Source organism: Culex pipiens, chromosome 3 (genome assembly GCF_016801865.2).
Source record: "Culex pipiens pallens isolate TS chromosome 3, TS_CPP_V2, whole genome shotgun sequence".
In the NCBI taxonomy this organism is placed as follows: Eukaryota; Metazoa; Arthropoda; class Insecta; order Diptera; family Culicidae; genus Culex; species Culex pipiens.
In genome coordinates, this window is record NC_068939.1 from 16,698,375 (window position 1) to 16,717,112 (window position 18,738).

At 34.5% G+C, this 18,738-nt stretch overlaps 1 protein-coding gene across 1 annotated transcript; it reads right to left on the reverse strand.

The window, feature by feature from the left end:
* Positions 1 to 4,982: 4,982 nt before the first annotated feature.
* On the reverse strand, positions 4,983 to 16,969 carry LOC120413485 (sialin). The gene is made up of 5 exons (XM_039574335.2): positions 16,230 to 16,969; positions 6,725 to 6,899; positions 6,546 to 6,665; positions 5,748 to 6,294; positions 4,983 to 5,691 (listed from the first exon to the last, which is right to left on the reverse strand). Exons 1-5 carry the CDS (start codon positions 16,256 to 16,258, stop codon positions 5,096 to 5,098), a joined length of 1,467 nt encoding a protein of 488 aa, XP_039430269.1. The 5' UTR covers positions 16,259 to 16,969; the 3' UTR covers positions 4,983 to 5,095.
* Positions 16,970 to 18,738: the final 1,769 nt, after the last annotated feature.

The following is an 18,738-nucleotide window of genomic DNA, read 5'->3' on the forward strand; positions in this document are numbered from 1 at the left end:
GGTCGGTCGAAATAATTGGTAGCAAAAGTGTGCCAAAAGGCATGTCTTTTTGGCGCGGGGGGAAAAACAAACATGTTTTTTCATCGCCAGCGATTTTTTTTTTTCATTTGTTTTTCGTTTGGCGCACACAACGACCGAGCGATTTGTTGTTTTTCTTGAACTTGAACGACTTGCTGCGGCCAACGGAATGACTCAAGTTTACTTAAGGGGGAGCGGAACCAGGGGGGGTGGGGGATGTGTACAAAACAATGGTTCGTTAACGATTTTTTCGTCGCAAAAAAGGCGCGAATCAATTAGGATGTTTGGGAGAATGAGGAAACAATAAGGATATTTGAAAAGTCAAACAAAACAAGACTTGGTAATTCTTAACTTCGTATAGTGAATATAAAGTTTTCAAAATTTCGCATTGTTTTCTGAAATGAGAAATATTTTTTTTTGTTTTTTTTTTCTTAAAAACGTTACTTATACCACCCTTAGGTGGTTGGTGCCTTCCTCACATTTAGAGGGTAATGCTATCCAAAATAGATACAAAAGGGCAACTTGATTCACACCATCAGATTGGGTAGTCAGATCTTCATAATTCAGGGTTCTTATGTGCTTATAACTTTAAATAGGGTTGTCAGATCTGCAATCTATTGGCCTCGTTGCAAAGGTCTTTTGATTATCTATCCAGCGACAAGTCACAAGATAGATCCGGACAACATTTTCATCAAAATATCTGAGATCCGGCGTCTAAAAAGAGCATAAATAACACTTAAGTGCGTATAACTTTTGATAGGGTTGTCAGATATTAAATGTTTCTTTTTACAATCTTCCGGACTTTTTTTAAAATCGTTTTTTTTAGCATAACTTTTTTAGTACTTAACAAAACTTTATAATTTTCAAAAGCCACTTATGGGACCCCAAGACGGATCGAATGAGACCAAACCGGTCCAAATCTGTTCAGCCAGTGCCGAGATAATCCAGTGCAAATTTTTTTGATCAACATCCCACCACACACACAGTCATTTGCTCAGAGTTTGATTCTGAGTCGATATGTATACATGAAGGTGGGTCTATGAGGTAAAACTAAGAAGTTCGTTTTCTAAGTGATTTTATTGCCTTTCCTCAGTAAGGTGAGGAAGGCAAAAAGATATGATTTTTGTTTATATTTCGAGATAACTGTTTTTTGCTAAAACAGATACAGTGAAACTAAATTAGTACATCAATTGGGTCCTGAAATCATGCTTGAATTATTGATATTAACGATATAAACAATATTAAAGCTTATTTTTCTGACTACAATGACCCATTGTACGACCACAAATGGTTTAACATTTTCAAATCAAATTTAACCTTTCGGAAGTCGCGTGTACTGGTGTTTCATACATTTGCCCTTACAAAGTTTATACAAAGAACAAGTATGCGACTGCTGGTGAGTTTTAAAAATTAACTTCCCGGCCTTTCTTGACAAAAAGCAACTTACTTGACTGTCTTGACATAAAGCATTTTACTTGACAAGGGGACCATATTTGATCCATCCTGAAATGTTGTCTTTTAAGTTTATTTTTGATCATAAATGGTTTTTAAGTTTGTTTTTTTTACCATTGTGCATAACTTGGTCTTAAAATTGAGCATAAATTTGTGTTAGTTTTTACAACGATAGAGCTTATTTTTCTGAGAATTACAAAGCTTTTGTCGACCAACCCTCCCCTCCACCTATTTTTAAAAAATTGGCTTACAAAATTAGGGGCAGCAATATTGTTTTCAAAAAACGTCAATGGAAATTTAAGTGCAATTAGCTGTAATAAATTTAAAATGCATTTCTCTAAGTCAAGAATCATTTGAGTTCGGGTTTGTTCAAAAATAATTTTAAATGAATAAATATTTTTTTCGCATTTTTTAAATAATGATTGCAATTTAACTTGCTTAAAACAGTTTCTAACATATTTTAACCCTTTCAGGCCTGAATTAAAAAAAAAAGTTAACGGTACACATCAACCAAAGCTTTTGCACCCAGATTTCTGTTACAGACATTTTAGTATCTTCAATACTACGGGAACTATCGATATAATTTTTTATTCATCCCCTAAATTACTGTCTTCGTAGTTATTTACAACAAAGTTTGACTATTTTTACAATCAGATTCTTGCAGGATTGGGTCCGTAAGTTTGACAATTTTGGAATAAGAAGACAACAACTTCCTTGGTTGCTGTGTACCCTTAATGATGATTCTTTTAACCATTCGAAAACTTTAGGCAAGTTTTGGAAATTTTGATATTTGGGTCATATATGACCCATAAGGACTGAATGGTTTTTATTGAAATGTTGAAATTCTGGCTCTCAACAATTTATAATTAGTCACACTGAATTTGAAGATATGATTACGCCGTTACATAAATTGTTTCAATACATGTCACTGTTTTCAAAATATAAAAACAAAACTTTAAAATTTTATTGAAAACTCACGAACATTCAGCTCAACACTTTTTTTTCTATTACCTAAAACAATAAAACCAAAAATACCTATAGAAAACTGCCATTTTGTATTTTCTATTATTTTTATTTTTTTAAATAACTTATAGATGTATTTTCTAGTCTTTCAAATTAAAATATTGAAGGGGAACAGCATCTAATTCCAGCGTGCCTCTAATGTTGGCAGGTCAGAACTTTGACATTCAATTAAAGCTAATTAAAAGTGTTTTCAACTGAAATCGAGTGATAAATAGCACAGTAAGAAGTGAGCAAGCAAGTTTCTATCAAAAGTTTTGCAAACTAAGTTGTTAAAAGAGTGAAAATCAGCAAATTGGATGGAGTTAGGAGCGAGTGCTTAACCTGCCAAACATACGAGAATTTCCCCTAACTTAATTTTTTTTAAATGACATATTTTGTAAATTTGACCCGGAGGCTCATTTGAGCTTCAAATTTGGCCCGGCCTCCAAAAACTTTGAGCACTCCTGCTTTAGGACCCTATTGAAAGAATAACATCAACAAACTTAAAATTTTTGATTCTAAGATTGATGTTTGACATATGTTACGTCATACAATGGAAAAGAGCAACTTTTGGTTTGATTCAAAATTTGGGTGGTTTTTGGGATTTTTTTCGATTTCTAAAAAGTTGTTGGCAGGGTTGCCAGGTTGCCCGATAAATCTGGAAATGTCAGATTTTTCATGTGTCAGCCAGAATAAAGATTAACCCTTCTCTGTGCCAGATATTGACAGATTTTGCCAGTTTTTTCACCGTTAGCCCATTTTAAACAAATTTGAGATTAAAATTAACGTATTTAATAAAAAATAAAATAAAAATAGAATGTGTTTTTCAAAAAGAAGATGTAAACTCAACATTTTTGAGGTCATGAAATCGGTTAAACCATCTGAATTCTAAAAAAATTTGAATCAATTCATATCCTCCCTCACCTTTACCATTCAGAATTGTTAAATTTTTGTCCGCCAGATTTTTCCAGATTTTTCATCAATGCTTTGCCAGATTTTTCAAATTTTGACCTGGTAACCCTGGTTGTTGGGCTCGCCAATTCAAGCAACTTTGTCTAAGACATCAAAATTTTATCTCACAATCTACGCCTTCTATGACCAATAAAGAGAAAGCATCTGAGCAAACCTTCAAAAATCGGGGATATTTTTCTTTGAACTCGGGATATTTTCATTTGAAAATGTCTGATTTTCAAGGGAAAAGTATATGGGACCACCCTAACGAAATTCGAAAATTGTCCAACTATATGTTTTTCTATGTAATTTTGCCCGCTGAACCGAATCTGCCCTCAGAATTGAGCCAAAGTGTAAAAAAAAACGATTTTTGGTCATGTTTCTATGTAAATTGATCATATTTAAAATTGTTGGTAAAAATCAATTATTGTTAAGTTTTTATTGCCATCGAGCACTTAATGATGACTTATCAGCACTTTGACGTTTGTTTAAAGCTTCTAAAAAAGTTTTCACCTGAAATAAGTGCAGTTAGCTTAATTGGAAATGAGCATGCAATGAACTTTAAAAAGTTTGTAAAAAGCAGGTGAAATCGAAGATTTGGATTGAAGTAGGACGAAACCCTTGAACTGCCAAATGAAAGTATTTTTCAAGAATATATTTTTTTTTGCGAAAAATAAAAAAATATGTCTTTTTTATTTATAAAGCTGAGAAAAAGGCGTGGAAGTAGCAGGAGCAATATAATTCGCCTTTTGTTAGGCAATACTAATAGCAACTCTTGTATTCAATATTGCATCACACTTCAATAAAGTTGTATGCAATTTATTAACGAATTCGGTTAATCAGCAGATTTTTTTTTTTGGGAAAATGGAAAATTGGCACTCAAATTTTCTTTTGATTATTCACAATTTGTGAATTGCAACACAGGGGAAATTCAACCCATGGGGGGCATTCATAAACTACGTGGACAATGGAAAAGAAGGAAGGGGAGTTGGTGTTATGGCGATTGTCCATGCTTCATACGAAAAAGGTTTTTTGTATATAAAATTTAACAAGCGGGGTCTGAAATTTTCAAAAAAGTGTTTACGTGGTTTGTAGATGGACCTTTTATTAGCTTGTCTCAACTTTTGCAGTGAGTTTAGGTTTTTAAATAACGTTTTGAACCGGTACACATTCATGAACGGTTGATTTCTAAATAATTTTATTTTATTGTCAGTTCCATTTGCAAAATAAAAAAAGTTTAATTGGTTATGTCATAGGCATAACCAGAATGGCGTTGAACTACGTAAAGGATATAACTAAGTCCATAATTTAAGTTATTCACTTCATGGTTTTAGTTTCATACAAAAAAGGGGTTTTGCTTGCATTCCTTCACATGAGACGCCATCCACAAATGACGTAGCATTAAAGGGGGAAGATCATTTAATGGCATTTTTTAGGGGAAAACAGAAAACAGATCCCAGTTGCAAACTTACTTGAGATGTGCCTAAATTATACTGTATAGGATAATCATCAAACTGCATATTTGTCAAATTAAACCATATGAAATGAAAACATGAATGTTAAGATTTTCACATTTATTTTCTTTAGGTTTAGATAACAAAACAATACTTTCAACATTCATTTTCAACATGAACGTACACTTACCCCTAATTCGTACCTAACACTAAACACTTTACATCTCGTCCTCGATCTTCACCTTGTTCACGTACCCACCGCTAGTCTTCCTCCCGTTCAGCTCCTTCGCCTCCCGCTCCTTGGCCTCAATCGACCACGGCTGCAGCTCTCCGGAAGCCCAGAACCAGTAGATCAAACATCCGACCAGATAGATCCCGGCCGCAATGTAAAACACCACCCGCCATTCGTCGTCGGTCTTATTTACGGTGAGGTAGCCCGTAATGATCGGACTCACGATGCCCGGGATGGTGGCGAACGTGTTCGAGATGCCCATCAACACTCCGGCACTCTTCGGCGACAGGTCCAGATGGTTGACGGCAAAGCCGGACCACGCGAACGCTCCCATTCCGACGGCGATCGTGATGCAGGTGATCGTCGGGCCTGGCTTCAGGATGAACGCGCCGATGATCATGAACACCGTTTGGCCGAGGAAGGCGCCGCAGTTGAAGTACCGGCGGACCTGAGTCGTGGTGAGCCATCCCTTAACGATGCTGGTGTCGGCGAGGTAGCCGGACACGAAGAGGAGAATGCCCATCACCAGGTACGGGATCGCGGAAATGAAGCCGGTCTTCTCCAGCTGGAAGTGCATTGTATCTGAAAGGTCAAACATTTTAGTAAGATCTGACTAAATATAATTTAGTTAAATTTACCCTTCAAGAACGTAGGCAGTTGCGTCAACAACGTGTAGAAACCCCAGTTTTCGGAGAAGTGAGACGCCACCAGAGCCCAAACCGCCGCCGAGGTCAGTATTCCCCTCCACGGATGCTTGATCTTCTCCTTAACGCCCTCGGTTCTGCCCAAACTACCCAAAATGAACTCCTTCTCCTTGGGACTAATCCAGCGGTCCACTTCGGGTGACGTCTTGATGAAGAACATCCACGCCACGAACCAAATGCAGCCGACTACTCCGAAGATGTAGAACACACTCTCCCAACCGTACGCATTGGCAAAGATTCCACTCAGCGGCATCGAAACCACAGTTCCGGCGTAGTTTCCGGCGAACGCGATGGAAGCCATCCGCGACCGCTCAGTAGGCGGTGCCCAGCGTGACCAAACGGCGTGAATGCACGGGAACGTGACTCCCTCGAAGACTCCTTCGATTATCCGGACGGCGATCAGCAGACCGATGCCTCCTTTGGCGGCCAGCGGCGTCAGCAGGGTCAAAATGGCCGTCACTCCGATGCCGACGCCGAAAACCTGGAATGATAACACGTTCCGTATTTGGCAATTAGCAACGATATCAAAGTTATGGCTGCAATCGGTCCTAATTAAAGATTCCAACTAGTTTCAACATTTCATCAATTAAAACAGTTACATGATTCTACAGACCATTCTAACTTATTACTCAATTTGCTGATAATTATTCCTAATGAATTGCAACTTCCATAACCCTAGCTGTAATGTGACACCCGCGTTATCGATAGCCAAACGATTGATTGACCACTTACGTAATTGCCTCCGAACTTGTTCGAGATAAACCCGCCCAAAAAGGGCGTCAAAATGTACCCGTAGAAGAACGAACTCAGCACGAATCCCTGCTCCTTGGAACTCCAGTCAAAGTATTGCTCCTGCAAAACAAAACAAAACTTTACCAATTAACCACACCCCAACTCCAAATCGCACATACTTGACCAACGGTTCCGTTGCCGTAGTCCACGTCCCGCACCTCCGTCATGGCGACGATGGCCACACTGAGGTTGACGCGGAGCGCGTACACGTTGAAGAAGCCCAGGAAGGCCATAAACACGACCATGTAGCGGCGTCGCTTCCAGAACATCCACAGGGGCGCGGAGATGCCATCACTGGAATTTGAAAGGAGAAAAAAAAATTTAGTCCCATTTTTGATGTTCAATTTGCTCACTTGCTTCTAATGTTGCAAATCTCTCAAATTTAATGACATTGTGCGATTGATGTTTAAATTATTTGAATATTTGATTTGAAATTATTATTTGAAATTATGTCTCCAAAAATATGTATTACAAAAACCTACATGCAAATGTTCAAAATTCTATATCTTGAACAGTAGTTTCCTGATAAATTTGGTGTCGTCGGCAGGGTTGCCAGGTTACCAGATAAAACTGGGAATCCTAGATTTTTCAACTGTCAGCTACAAAAAAGATTTATCATTATCTTTGCCACATTTTGAAAGATTTTGACATATTATTCATTTTCTGCCAAATTTGAAAATCTTTTTGATTCATATGAAAAATTAGAAAGAAATTAAAAATCAAAAAAAAATAGTAGATAATTATTTTAATGACAATGTAAACTCAATCTTTTTTAGGCCGAACATTAATTATACCATCAGATTTTTACAAGCTTTTGAATTAATTCATATCCTCCTTTCCTTCCCCATTCATCATTGTTAAGTTTTTGTCTGTCAGATTTTTCAGATTTTTTTCGATACTTCAATTTCAGCACAGTAATTCACAGCTCCATTTAAGATATTTTGACAATTTTTTACTCTTATTTTTTAATTTTCTATAATTTTTGATGACCAAAAATGCCATCATGCTATGCTATGCTATGACACAAAAAGATAAAAATTGTTTTCCAAGAGTTTTTTTTTTTTTTTTTTTGAAAATAGAGATTTTGCCGAATTCTAAAACCATGGTCGAAAACTGTTTTTACTTAATTCTTTTATATAAAAACGAATTTGCAATCGATATTATCACATTATTTTTACTAAAGAGCTCCGTTTTCAAATTATATCCACCAAAAAGTGTTTTTTTTTTTTGTGTAGTTAGGTGTAGAAGTCAAAATCAAGCTGGTCAACTAGTGAAAATATTTCTTGAAATTTATGTCCTCTGACGCTGACCAAAGTCAAAGCTTAAAAAATTTGGTACTTTACATCGGAATTGAGCATGGTTGACTGCCAAATGAGTTGCTATTCCGTTATTGGAAATCGTTACTTTACATCGGAATGTCATTCAAATTTAATAAAAATGTATTTTAACGGGCCCAAACATTCTAAATAGAATAACCAACGCAGTAAAAATCATTTTAGATTAATTTTAGATTTAACTAAGATTTCCTTTAAAATTAGAAACTTTTTTGATTTTTCTGTTCTCGGCTCGGGAAATCAGAGCTGATTTTTCGAGCCGAGTCTGAAGAAGGGGGGTGACTTTGAAAAATATGTGTAGTGACCAAAATAAGACTAAAATCATTAAAGATTGGACCATAGTTGCTGAAATATAGCCTATGATTAAATAAAAATGTTTTAGGATTGTCAACCAAAAAGTGCCCAATATTCAGGTATAATATCACAGAAAAAAAGATCTTTTCGATGAAAATATTTTTAAATTTTAAAAATCCAGTCTAACATTAGTATTCAAAATTATTGAAGTGATAATAAGTAATTAATATTAACCATTTCAAAAGTAAGACTTGATTTAACCATTTAACAATTGGTTTTTACAATTTTCAGGCCGGATCTTTGATGGGCTACGTTAATTTAATACCAAAACCGAGTTTTCTGCGCCAAATTCAAAGAGTTTATAATTTAGAAGAAAATTATTTCCAGATCTTTTTTGTGACCTTTTTTGCTAATTAGTGGAGTAGGCATCCATTTTAGTTGATTAAACTAGTTTTTATTTTCGAAAAAAAAATATTTAGAGATTACAAGTTTTTGTTGTGCATGATCATTTTCGATAGTGTAAAAACAAATGTTTTGTAAATTGGGAGAGTACGAGGAAATATTGCATTTTTCACAAAATTTCGCAGCCATGTTGAAAACGCCCAAGGTTACTTCCTGCTGCAAAGTTACCTAAGAAATTATTTTCACATGTGTTTACAGGTAAAAAAACACTAAACAACGGTCAGACAAAATGCAATTTTTATCGAGGTTATATTTGTTCTATTCTAAATAACAATCTTGCTTATTTATAACCAAACATAAAATTTTAAAATGACGCATAAGTCTGGAGTCTGGTACAAATTCTATTTAAAAATTTTGTCCCTCTGAAAAAAAATTTCAAATCTATTTTAAAAAATGTTGAAAAAAAGAAAAAAGCAGAGAAAAAATATTACAGTTTTGATACTACGAAAATAATATTTTTTTCTACAATTTTATGTCTTTTCCGATCTGTGGCCACAAATTTAAAATTTGCAAAGAGTCCAAAAGTGCTCAATTTGGTCAAAATACAAAAAAAAAAAACAATAAACAATGTATTTCAATAGTTTACAATCAATTGAACACATTTTTTGAACAAAACAATATAATTTTTCAAAAATGTTTTTTTCTTTTTTTCGATTTTTTGAAATGTTTTTTAGAGAATATCATATGCGTTATTTTAAAATCTTAAAAAGGAGAAAATATCTAAAAAAGATTTTGCATAAAGTTTTACAAGAGAGTTAATGAAAATGGATTGGTTTAAAAATATATATATATATTTTTAAGATGATAAATGATTTTGAAACTTTTAGAATGTCATCAAATGAGGTACAATATTGAACAAAAAAGTTACAAACTGTCCAAATTTATGTCTCTTAACGGCTTACTGGTGAAGCAGTAACGACCATCCACCCCAAAATTTCCTAAAAACATCCCAGATTCATTATCAGAGACCTGTATTTTACAAAAATCAAAGATGGTACGAAGCAACAGCTATGCAGGTTGACAGAATTTTGCCTCTCACAACACATAACCTGCGGACGCCTAAAAATGAGCAGAAGCTTGCAACAGAGACCACAAAAGGCCCGGGGGTCGTTAAAGTGGATTGTTTTGCTTTTTTGATTTATCTTTAAATTCATCAGAATATCCTGATTAAAATACTTGCATAAACATAATAATGTTAAAATTAGTTGAAGCTTCCGAGGTGCAATTAATTACTTAAGTATGTTTAAAAAACAGTTCAGGACAAATTCAAAAAATACCAACAGGGCAAGAAAACAATAAACCATATAAATCATGAACTATTAACCAAAAACACCCAATCAAAGCAAACCAAACAAATCAACGTCCAATTCTTCGCGAACGACAACTTTCACACACAAATTTCCCACAACGCCAATCAATCAACCATGTTCCATCACGTGCTACCGTGTGTCGAGTGCAGAAGACACTCTACGATGTTTTACACGTGGTGTGTGTGTGATTACGCGCGTACTAATCATCGGAAGTTGACAATTTCTACCTTCGGAGAGCCATTTGTTTACGTTCGTCTTTCATTCACAGCGCTTATGGCGCACACGTGCTCAGTTACTATCTTTGTTGATTTTCCCACACACCGTAATGGAGAAGAAAATTGAGGGTTTGTTTTGTTTTTGTCAAAGTGGCGTAAGTGATAAAATGTATGTTTCAGGGATAATTTTCATCTAATTTAAAAAAAAAATATTTTCCATGTAAAAAATAATGTGAGTGGCGTTTACATCACTTTACCATGCGTTCTCAAGAAACCTGTCGATCGATTGACCCCCGAAGGCAAAGCTACAACAACCAAAGCTTCATAGAGTGCCAGCGGCGAAATGTCTGCCACTTTTTTACCTGTTGATTCAAACGACCAGTGGTCAGATTTGACGGAGAGCTGATGCAACTCAATTTGTCAGCGTACGTTCGATTGTCGTGGGGTTTTTATTTACAACTCATTACGGCACGCGCGTGGACCTTCCCTCACGTGTGGGTTATAAGGTACTTGATTTAGTCGGTATTCAGTGACTGTTGAAAGTGTATTTTTTAGAAGTATATTCTGTTGTTTTGACTAAATCTTGTTTTAATCCCACATGTTTCACTAATTGCATTAATAATGTTATCTTATATTTGGGTTATATAAATAACCTCTGAGTAGCTTCTATCAGAACTGATATCTCTCCTTATCACTCCCCTTCGAAAGAGCTTTCGACAGCTTTCCATTAAGCCCAGCTGCCAAAATATGATATGTTATCCATTAATCCAATCCATTGATATCGATATGGCCCTTGTCAGGCCCCTCCGGCACAAATCAATAAATATTGCACTCCAGACGGACTTAATCCACAATTGGGTGGTATTTGATTTCCGTCAAATTTCTCAGCAAATTTACAATCGATTGCAGGTTGACAAGGTGGTTTCTTATCATACTAATTGTTGTGCCCGGCATGAACTGGTAGTGATTGAACGCTTTCGTGGGAGGGTTTTTACCGGTGCTATTGTGATCATGCTTATCAGGTTAGTGTATATGGTAGATAGAGCTAAATTGGAGAACAAGCTCTATTGTTGTTTTACGACCATCCTCAACAAGCTATTTATTGAACAGCTGAACATAATGATATTTCAGCAAAAATTTGAAAAATTCGTAACAAATTATTACCCGGGCAGACGGTAAAAACAAAATTCATACCATTTCAATAACAAATACTGTTTAAATAACAGAAAGTGTTATAGAATTTTCTTGAAACCCCCATTTTTGCATAAAAGTTTAATATCAATTTTTGTTATCATAACAAAATTTGTTATTGTTCTGATATTGGTTGAAAGCCAACACAACTTTGGAATAACATTTTTTGTTATGGAAGAATACCTCCAACTGTTATTGGGATGATCGGATTAGTTGTTAAAATAACAAAAAATATTAACAAAGATTTGTTCGAAAAATAACTGAAAATGTTATTAGTCTGTTATTACAATAACAACCCAATAACAAAAAAAAATTATAACGACGAATAACAAATCTTGTTATAAGTAACACAAAATGTTATTGGCCTGGTATTTTCAAATATCAAAAAATGTTATTCCCAAGTTATTTCCGTCTGCTCGGGTAGGAATCAAAACATGAGAAATATATTCATTTGGTTGAAATTAAATCCATCAACTAATTCCATTTGTTATTCAATTGCGCTTGTGGTAATAATAACTCAAATTGGTTTCAAAACTTTTTTTTATATAAGCTTTATCTAGCCTTGAAAACTTCAGTATTTTTGTCATATAAATTCATAGAAAAAAAAAGCTTGTGTATGAGCATGGCAGGGCGTTTTAGGGAGAAAAATTTGTATTTTTTAGCTAGAAAATTTCAAGAATCACTCCCCAAAACGAGCCAAAAAATTTTGCAGCCAAAACTAATGCATTCTGCTTATAAGAAACTTTGCGGATTTCATTTTGCTTTTTTTGAAATTCAATTTATGTCCACCTAAATCCGAAATATTGGCATTCTAGTGAACAAAAAGTGACGATTTTTTAAAATTCTAAAATATTTTTATTTTGCTCGCTCAAAAACGATATTTGTTAATAACATTTCATGAAAAAAACATGAGATTTTCTCACAATGTGACGTAAACGACATATTTATAAGTACTGCTCTGTGATCTTTTCGTAATGAACCAATATAGCTCTAATGGGTAACTAATTTTGAAAAATAAGTTTTTTATAAATGAATTTGTTTCATTCGAATGCACATGCAAAAAAAAATTCCACACACAGCTTGGAGATATGAACTAAAATAAAATTAATTTTGATTTATGATTATTTGTCGTTTACGTCACATTGTGAGAAAATCTCATGATTTTTCATGAAATGTTATTAACAAATATCGTTTTTGAGCGAGCAAAATAAAAATATTCAAAATATATGCCTTCCCGTTTGTAATCATAGTAGCCAATGTTTTATGCTAAAAACGCTTATGTACTAAGAATTTTGAAAATTCTTCACTTTTTGTTCACTAAAATGCAAATATCTCGGCTTTGCGTGGACATAATTTGAATATTAAAAAAAGCAAAATGATCTCCGTAAAATCCCATAAGCTGAATGCATAAGTTTTGGCTGCAACATTTTTTGGCTCGTTTTGGGGAGTGATTTTTGAAATTTTCTTGCTAAAAAATACAAATTTTTCTCCCTAAAACGCCCTGCCTTGCCCAAACACAAGCTTTTATGGACTATGTCTGTACAGGAATTTGTTCAGGGGACATTAAACTATAACTTGAAGTCCAAGGCGACCAAATTTGAATGACTTTAGTATGATTGTTACGCGCATTTCTGGAAAATACTGGAAAACACTTCTTTCACTCCCCGAGCAGACGGAAATAGCTTGGGAATAACATTTTTTGTTATTTGAAAATACTAGGCCAATAACATTATATGTTATTTATAACAAGATTTGTTATTCGTCGTTATGATTTTTTTGTTTTTGGATTGTTATTGTAATAACAGACTAATAACATTTTTAGTTATTCTTCGAATAAATCTTTGTTATTATTTTTTGTTATTTTAACAACTAATCCGATCATCCCAATAACATTTGGAGATATTCTTCCATAACAAGAAATGTTATTCCAAAGTTGTTTTGGATTTCAACCAATATCAGACCAATAACAAATTTTGTTATGATAACATAAACTGTTATTATAACCTTATGCAAAAATTGATTTTTCAAGAAGCCATAACAATTTCTGTTATTTTAACAGTATTTGTTATTGTAATGGCATGAATTTAGTTATTACCGTCTGCCCGGGTCAAGCTCCACGCGCGAGTTGTAAACCATTTTTGGGAATTTTTGTTGTATGAAAACATTATTCCTGACATCCTAATCTATCATTCTAGGGGTGAGCACCAAAGATTAGACAACTTTTCATTTTTTTTTGGGACGGCCTAATGGACAGCTGCCAAATTTGTATGGAAAATTATATGGACAAACAAATGATGCAAAATGGCTTCTTTGGGCATACCGAAGGCACCAAAAAAGTTTCAGCCTGATTAAAAAATACAAAAAAAAATCGAATGACCGAAATCTCAGAGAATTGCTCAATTGTAAACACGATTGAAAAAAATGCGTTAAGTCTTAAAGAGTGCATTTAATGTAATTAATGTATTGTTTCTGCAATATTATTTATCAAATAATCAATTTTATTCAATTTATAATAATATATCTTTTATATATTTATGTTTATACAAATTAAAAAAATCAAAAAGGAAGACATTGTCCACATTTAACTTGTCTTAATTACTTGTTAATAGTTTGTTAAAGGTTGCTTTAAATCATGGTACCTAGTTCAAAATTAGTGCAGATAATCAATAGTTCGATTTTGTACAACCTAATAATGTATAAAATAATGTGTGAAATAACAACCTGCATGTTAAACAGAATATTTTTTTCGTTTTTTTTTTTAAATTACAAATTCCGTAAATTTAGGTGTTTTTAATTTTTTTATTTTTGCTCTTGAAATTTTTTTTTAGGCATAGTTATTAGGCGGACGATTCAGATGAAGTTACATTCTGAAAAATATTTAATCATAGTTTTTTTCACTTTTGGTTTAATCTGGAAGACGAAAAGGCAACTTTTGAGCTACAGTGAAATATGGACAAAAAATGTTTCAAAGTGATGTAAATATTTAGAAAATAAAGATTTTCCAAAAAAATATTTGAAGTTTAATCTAAGATGTTTTTGCAGGGCAAAATTAAGCAAAAATTACCATTTGCGTACCATTTTCAAGTTTTTAAGTTTATTTCTGATAGAAAACTGAAGTGTATTGAAGAATTTTATTTCCAAATAGCCGTGATTTCACAACTAGCGATTTACGGTTTTTACGATTTGCACTGTTAAAAAGTGAAATCTTTGTGAAATTTTCTAATCTTCAGAATATTCCGAAATTTCAAAATCAAGTTCTACACTTCAAAAAGTGTATAGAAAAATGTCTTGTTTTAATGCATTTATTTTAAATAAACTAAAAAGTTTGTCTCCCTGGTAGGCAGTTGGACTAACAATCCAAAGGTCGTCAGTTCGAATCCCGGGGTGGATAGAAGTTTAGGTGTAAAAAGAGGTTTGCAATTGCCTCAACAATCAAGCACACCTAGTTTCGAGTAGGAATCGAGAACGCGAAGGCAATGCTGTAGAGCTGATAATTTGATTTGAAATAGTTTGAGTGCTTAGTTGTATCCGTTAAAATCAATTCAATAAACGAATATAAATTGTTGAATCTGTTAATAAAAAAATCGGAAATGTTTGTTATATATCCAAGAAGGATACATTTGTATGGTTAGAACAAATGATAAACATATTTTGAATCAAATAATTTGCTTCCAATATCTAATGATTTGATAATATAACAAAGCGAACCAGGATATTGGATATTTTTAGCGATCATTGCGTCGCCATCGTGCTAACTTGTCGTACGTGCATTTCGGGCCAAATTGAGTTAAGAACGCCATTTTGTGCAGCTCACAATGCCTCACCTTTTGACCTTCACAGATCCTCAAAATTCGATTTCAATCCTGAGATATTCAACAAAAACCGAAAAAACTCGGTGCATTTTTTGTCACTTTACATATGAAAGTAGTTTCAATCTAGTCGTGATATCTTGTCACTCCCTGAAAATTGATGTAAGTGCGACAATTGGCCAAAGGGATTTCAGGTCAGAACGCGTTTGACGCACGTACAAGTGAGACTACCGTAAACATTTGAAATTATAACTCGGGACTCCGGCAACCAATTTCAACCAAACTTCGAGACAATGCACAAAATGGTCAGCCAAACAAAACGTATTTGTTATTGTTTACATTGCGTGCTCTGGTTTTTTTTTTATTCAAGGTCAAACATTAAAACGCGTTTTTCTCGGAACGTCGAAATGGCGGGTGCGACAAGATAGCACGACGACGTCGATTTGTCAATATAATTTGATTTGATTATTATAGTTTCGATAACACAGCAATCTTTCAACTAAATCAATTATTTTCGTAATAACTAAATGCCTTACGTAATGAAAATCAAACTTATTAGAATAATTATATACAGTACATCATTGCATTTAATGACAGAGCGAATTCAGTAATGAGAGAAAATAAGCTCAACAGGTTAATTTTAGCTACTTTTTCAATGAAAGATGGAGGCGTGAGAAAAAATACCTCAACGTGACAGCTATTATGACTCTGACTTAAAATATCCACCGGCAATCAACGCCGGTGCTGTTTTCCGAGCACTTTAAATTGCAAAATTTGTTGTTATTTTTTCTAAACATAATGAACTACACCACTACACACCGCTCATCCTCCCCAAACCACTATGGCGGCTAACATCAACAGCTCAAAACTATTACGTTTCACCTTCAAGCCATTTTTAGATGTTTTATTAGGTGCTACCGTTTGGGCTTAGGTTTTAAGCGCCCCGTCTGTTACACCGCCACCACCGCGCCTGAAACAATTAGTTTGCAGTTTTATTTAATTTATTCACCTCAATTTGCTAACTTCAGCGATATCCATATTGCTGACCACTTTTAGTGTCGCCGTTGATTCTGCACACTTTCCTTCGCGAAAACTCCCGCTGCTGCTGCTGCTACTGACTTAGTTAAAGTCACTTGCTAATCCAGCACTGTTGACACACCACTTATCGTTTAGTTTTGCTTCGCTCTAACTAATTAAACCAACAGTGTGACGACGACGTTCGGCTGCATTGTTGGCCAAATTTCGCACGCAATCAAAATTTGGTACAATATTTCACCTGGTTGAAATGAACTTGCTTCTCTTCCCCCCCGTTGGGGGATTGACTTAGTTGGGGGTCGATCGGGAAGCACCTGTTGACACACACCGTTTCTTCACACTAGTAGCTACAACTAGGTTAGCACAGCGGGTTGGATTATGAAAGGAGGCTTTGTTTGATTTTTTTTTTTTTATTTTTTTCGAGAGGCAGCTGACTCCAAATTCCAACAAAGTAACACCAACTATCTTCACTGAGTACCACTCACTAATGTCCCCCCAGCTCACTTGAGAGCGGCAGTTAGAACACACGAACCACCCGCGTCGAGGGTGCACAATCGACTGAAGCTGGAGAGCCCGGCAGCGATCCAGGAGAACACGAGTTCGAGCCTCGAACTGCTCCACGGCGCAGGAGTTGATTTATTTCGGGGGTTGGTCGGTTGACTGGCTGAGAGTGAAGGTGTGATAATCGAATCGACAAATAATCGTGGCGGTGAGCAACAGCTGCCGGCGCTGAATTGCTGAACTGAAGGCTACGCTGGACTGGGCATCGGGTTTATGTACCTTGGGGTGGGTGCACACAGCGCGCAGCGAGTTGATGAAGCTGGCCGCAGCAAGGCCGAGTTTGTTTGGGTGAAATTTGACGGTGGTTGTAAGGTGGTAGATTAGGAAGGCACTTGAGTGTCTCAAAAAATAATAAAAATTTAAAGTGATAATGACAAAGACAACATTTAGCTGGAAAATTTTAAAATGCTACTCTTAGAAAAGCAATCAAATAAATTTCAAAAATACAATAACAAATCGAAAAAAAAAAATTGTAGTTACAAAGTAGCAAACAAATTTTAACAGAAAATAAATAACAATCTGAATTATAACAATTTGTTGAGGTTGTTCAAACTTTCCTGAATAAGGTATGAAAAGGAAATTTTCGATTATCTTCATGTCAAGTGTGGAAACACTAAATCCTAACCTCAAATTTTCATGTTATATCGAGTCTTAACACTATGAAACTATGATTTATACGCAAGAAAACAACGACTCTAAAAAAAATTCATAAAAAAAAAAGAACCCTCGAATGAATCCGTAAAATTACGTCATAAAGTCATGCTAACAATTTAAATTTTCATGGTAATTCTTTTCAACACCGTTTTGGTCTTTGGAATGAGACTGACACGAACTCCAAACCTGAAGTAGTTTGCAATTCGTGGCAAAACTCGACTTTTTCAGCACTCGTCAGCAATTCCAGTATACAATCCAGACTCGATTATCCGAAGGCCTCAGAAAAATGTCACTTCGGATAATGGAATCTTCAGATAATCGAATCACGAAAAAAATATTTTTTTTCTTTGTCTTATTTTTGATTGTCGAGCTTTAGTATGACCCCTAGATTACTCTAAAGTGATTTAGAATTTTTAAATCCAAGATGGCGACCAAAATGGCGGTTACGAAATACTGAAAAAATGCATTTGGTCATTTTTAAGGCAATCTCATGTTAAAATTTCGCTAAAATGGGGTCGCAGAACTTAAATTTGATGTTAAAAATAAGAAAATGAAAAAATACGAGACAAAAATTTTTTGTGCCTGTTTCGTATATCCAAAGTCCCAAAAAAACCTTCCGATAATCGAAACTTCGGATAATCGAGGCTTCGGATAATCGAGTCTGGACTGTATTTCTTTTTAGATTTTTTTCTCAGCTTTTCGAATCCCGAAAGGGTGCTTTTCTATATAAAATATTTTCAAAAATTTTTGCAGCATCATTTATATTTAATCTTGAACATTTTGTAAAAAGTCGTCCGAATGGACATCTCGCTGAAGTTTATTTCGCCGATTGAGATGTTTTGTCGAAGGATGTTTCGCCGAAAAGACATTTCACCAATTGTTTTATTTTTGGCATTGAAATCATGGAAAAAGTTTTATTTTGATTTTTGGCTGAATTTTTTCTAAATCGATAAATCATTATTTTTTTGTTATTTTGGACATTGTTTGAACTGCTCCACTTTAAAAGAATGCAAAAGAGGAACAAAAACTATTTTCAAAAACCAAATATTTCTTAAAACAAGTCATAACAAAAAATCGTGTTTTCACATAAAAAATCAAAAACAAAAAATCTTGATGGGATTTATGCAAAACCTCAGCAGTTTTATTTCGAAATCCATTTATTTAGCAAAGAACTTCTGATCATTATTTAGGAATCTGCCAATGTTTGAAAAATTCAAAAACTCACAGATTTTATAATTTCTGAAAACTCTTTGAATTTGTTTTGTTTG

Excerpts from the sequence above, each read along its gene's own strand:
- LOC120413485 (XM_039574335.2), bottom strand. The coding sequence starts at position 16,258 with ATGGATATCGCTGAAGTTAGCAAATTGAG. Across the intron at positions 6,666-6,724 it reads GCAACGGAACCGTTGGTCAA|GAGCAATACTTTGACTGGAG; the intron begins GTATGTGCGATT and ends TTTGTTTTGCAG. Across the intron at positions 5,692-5,747 it reads ACTGCCTACGTTCTTGAAGG|ATACAATGCACTTCCAGCTG; the intron begins GTAAATTTAACT and ends TTGACCTTTCAG.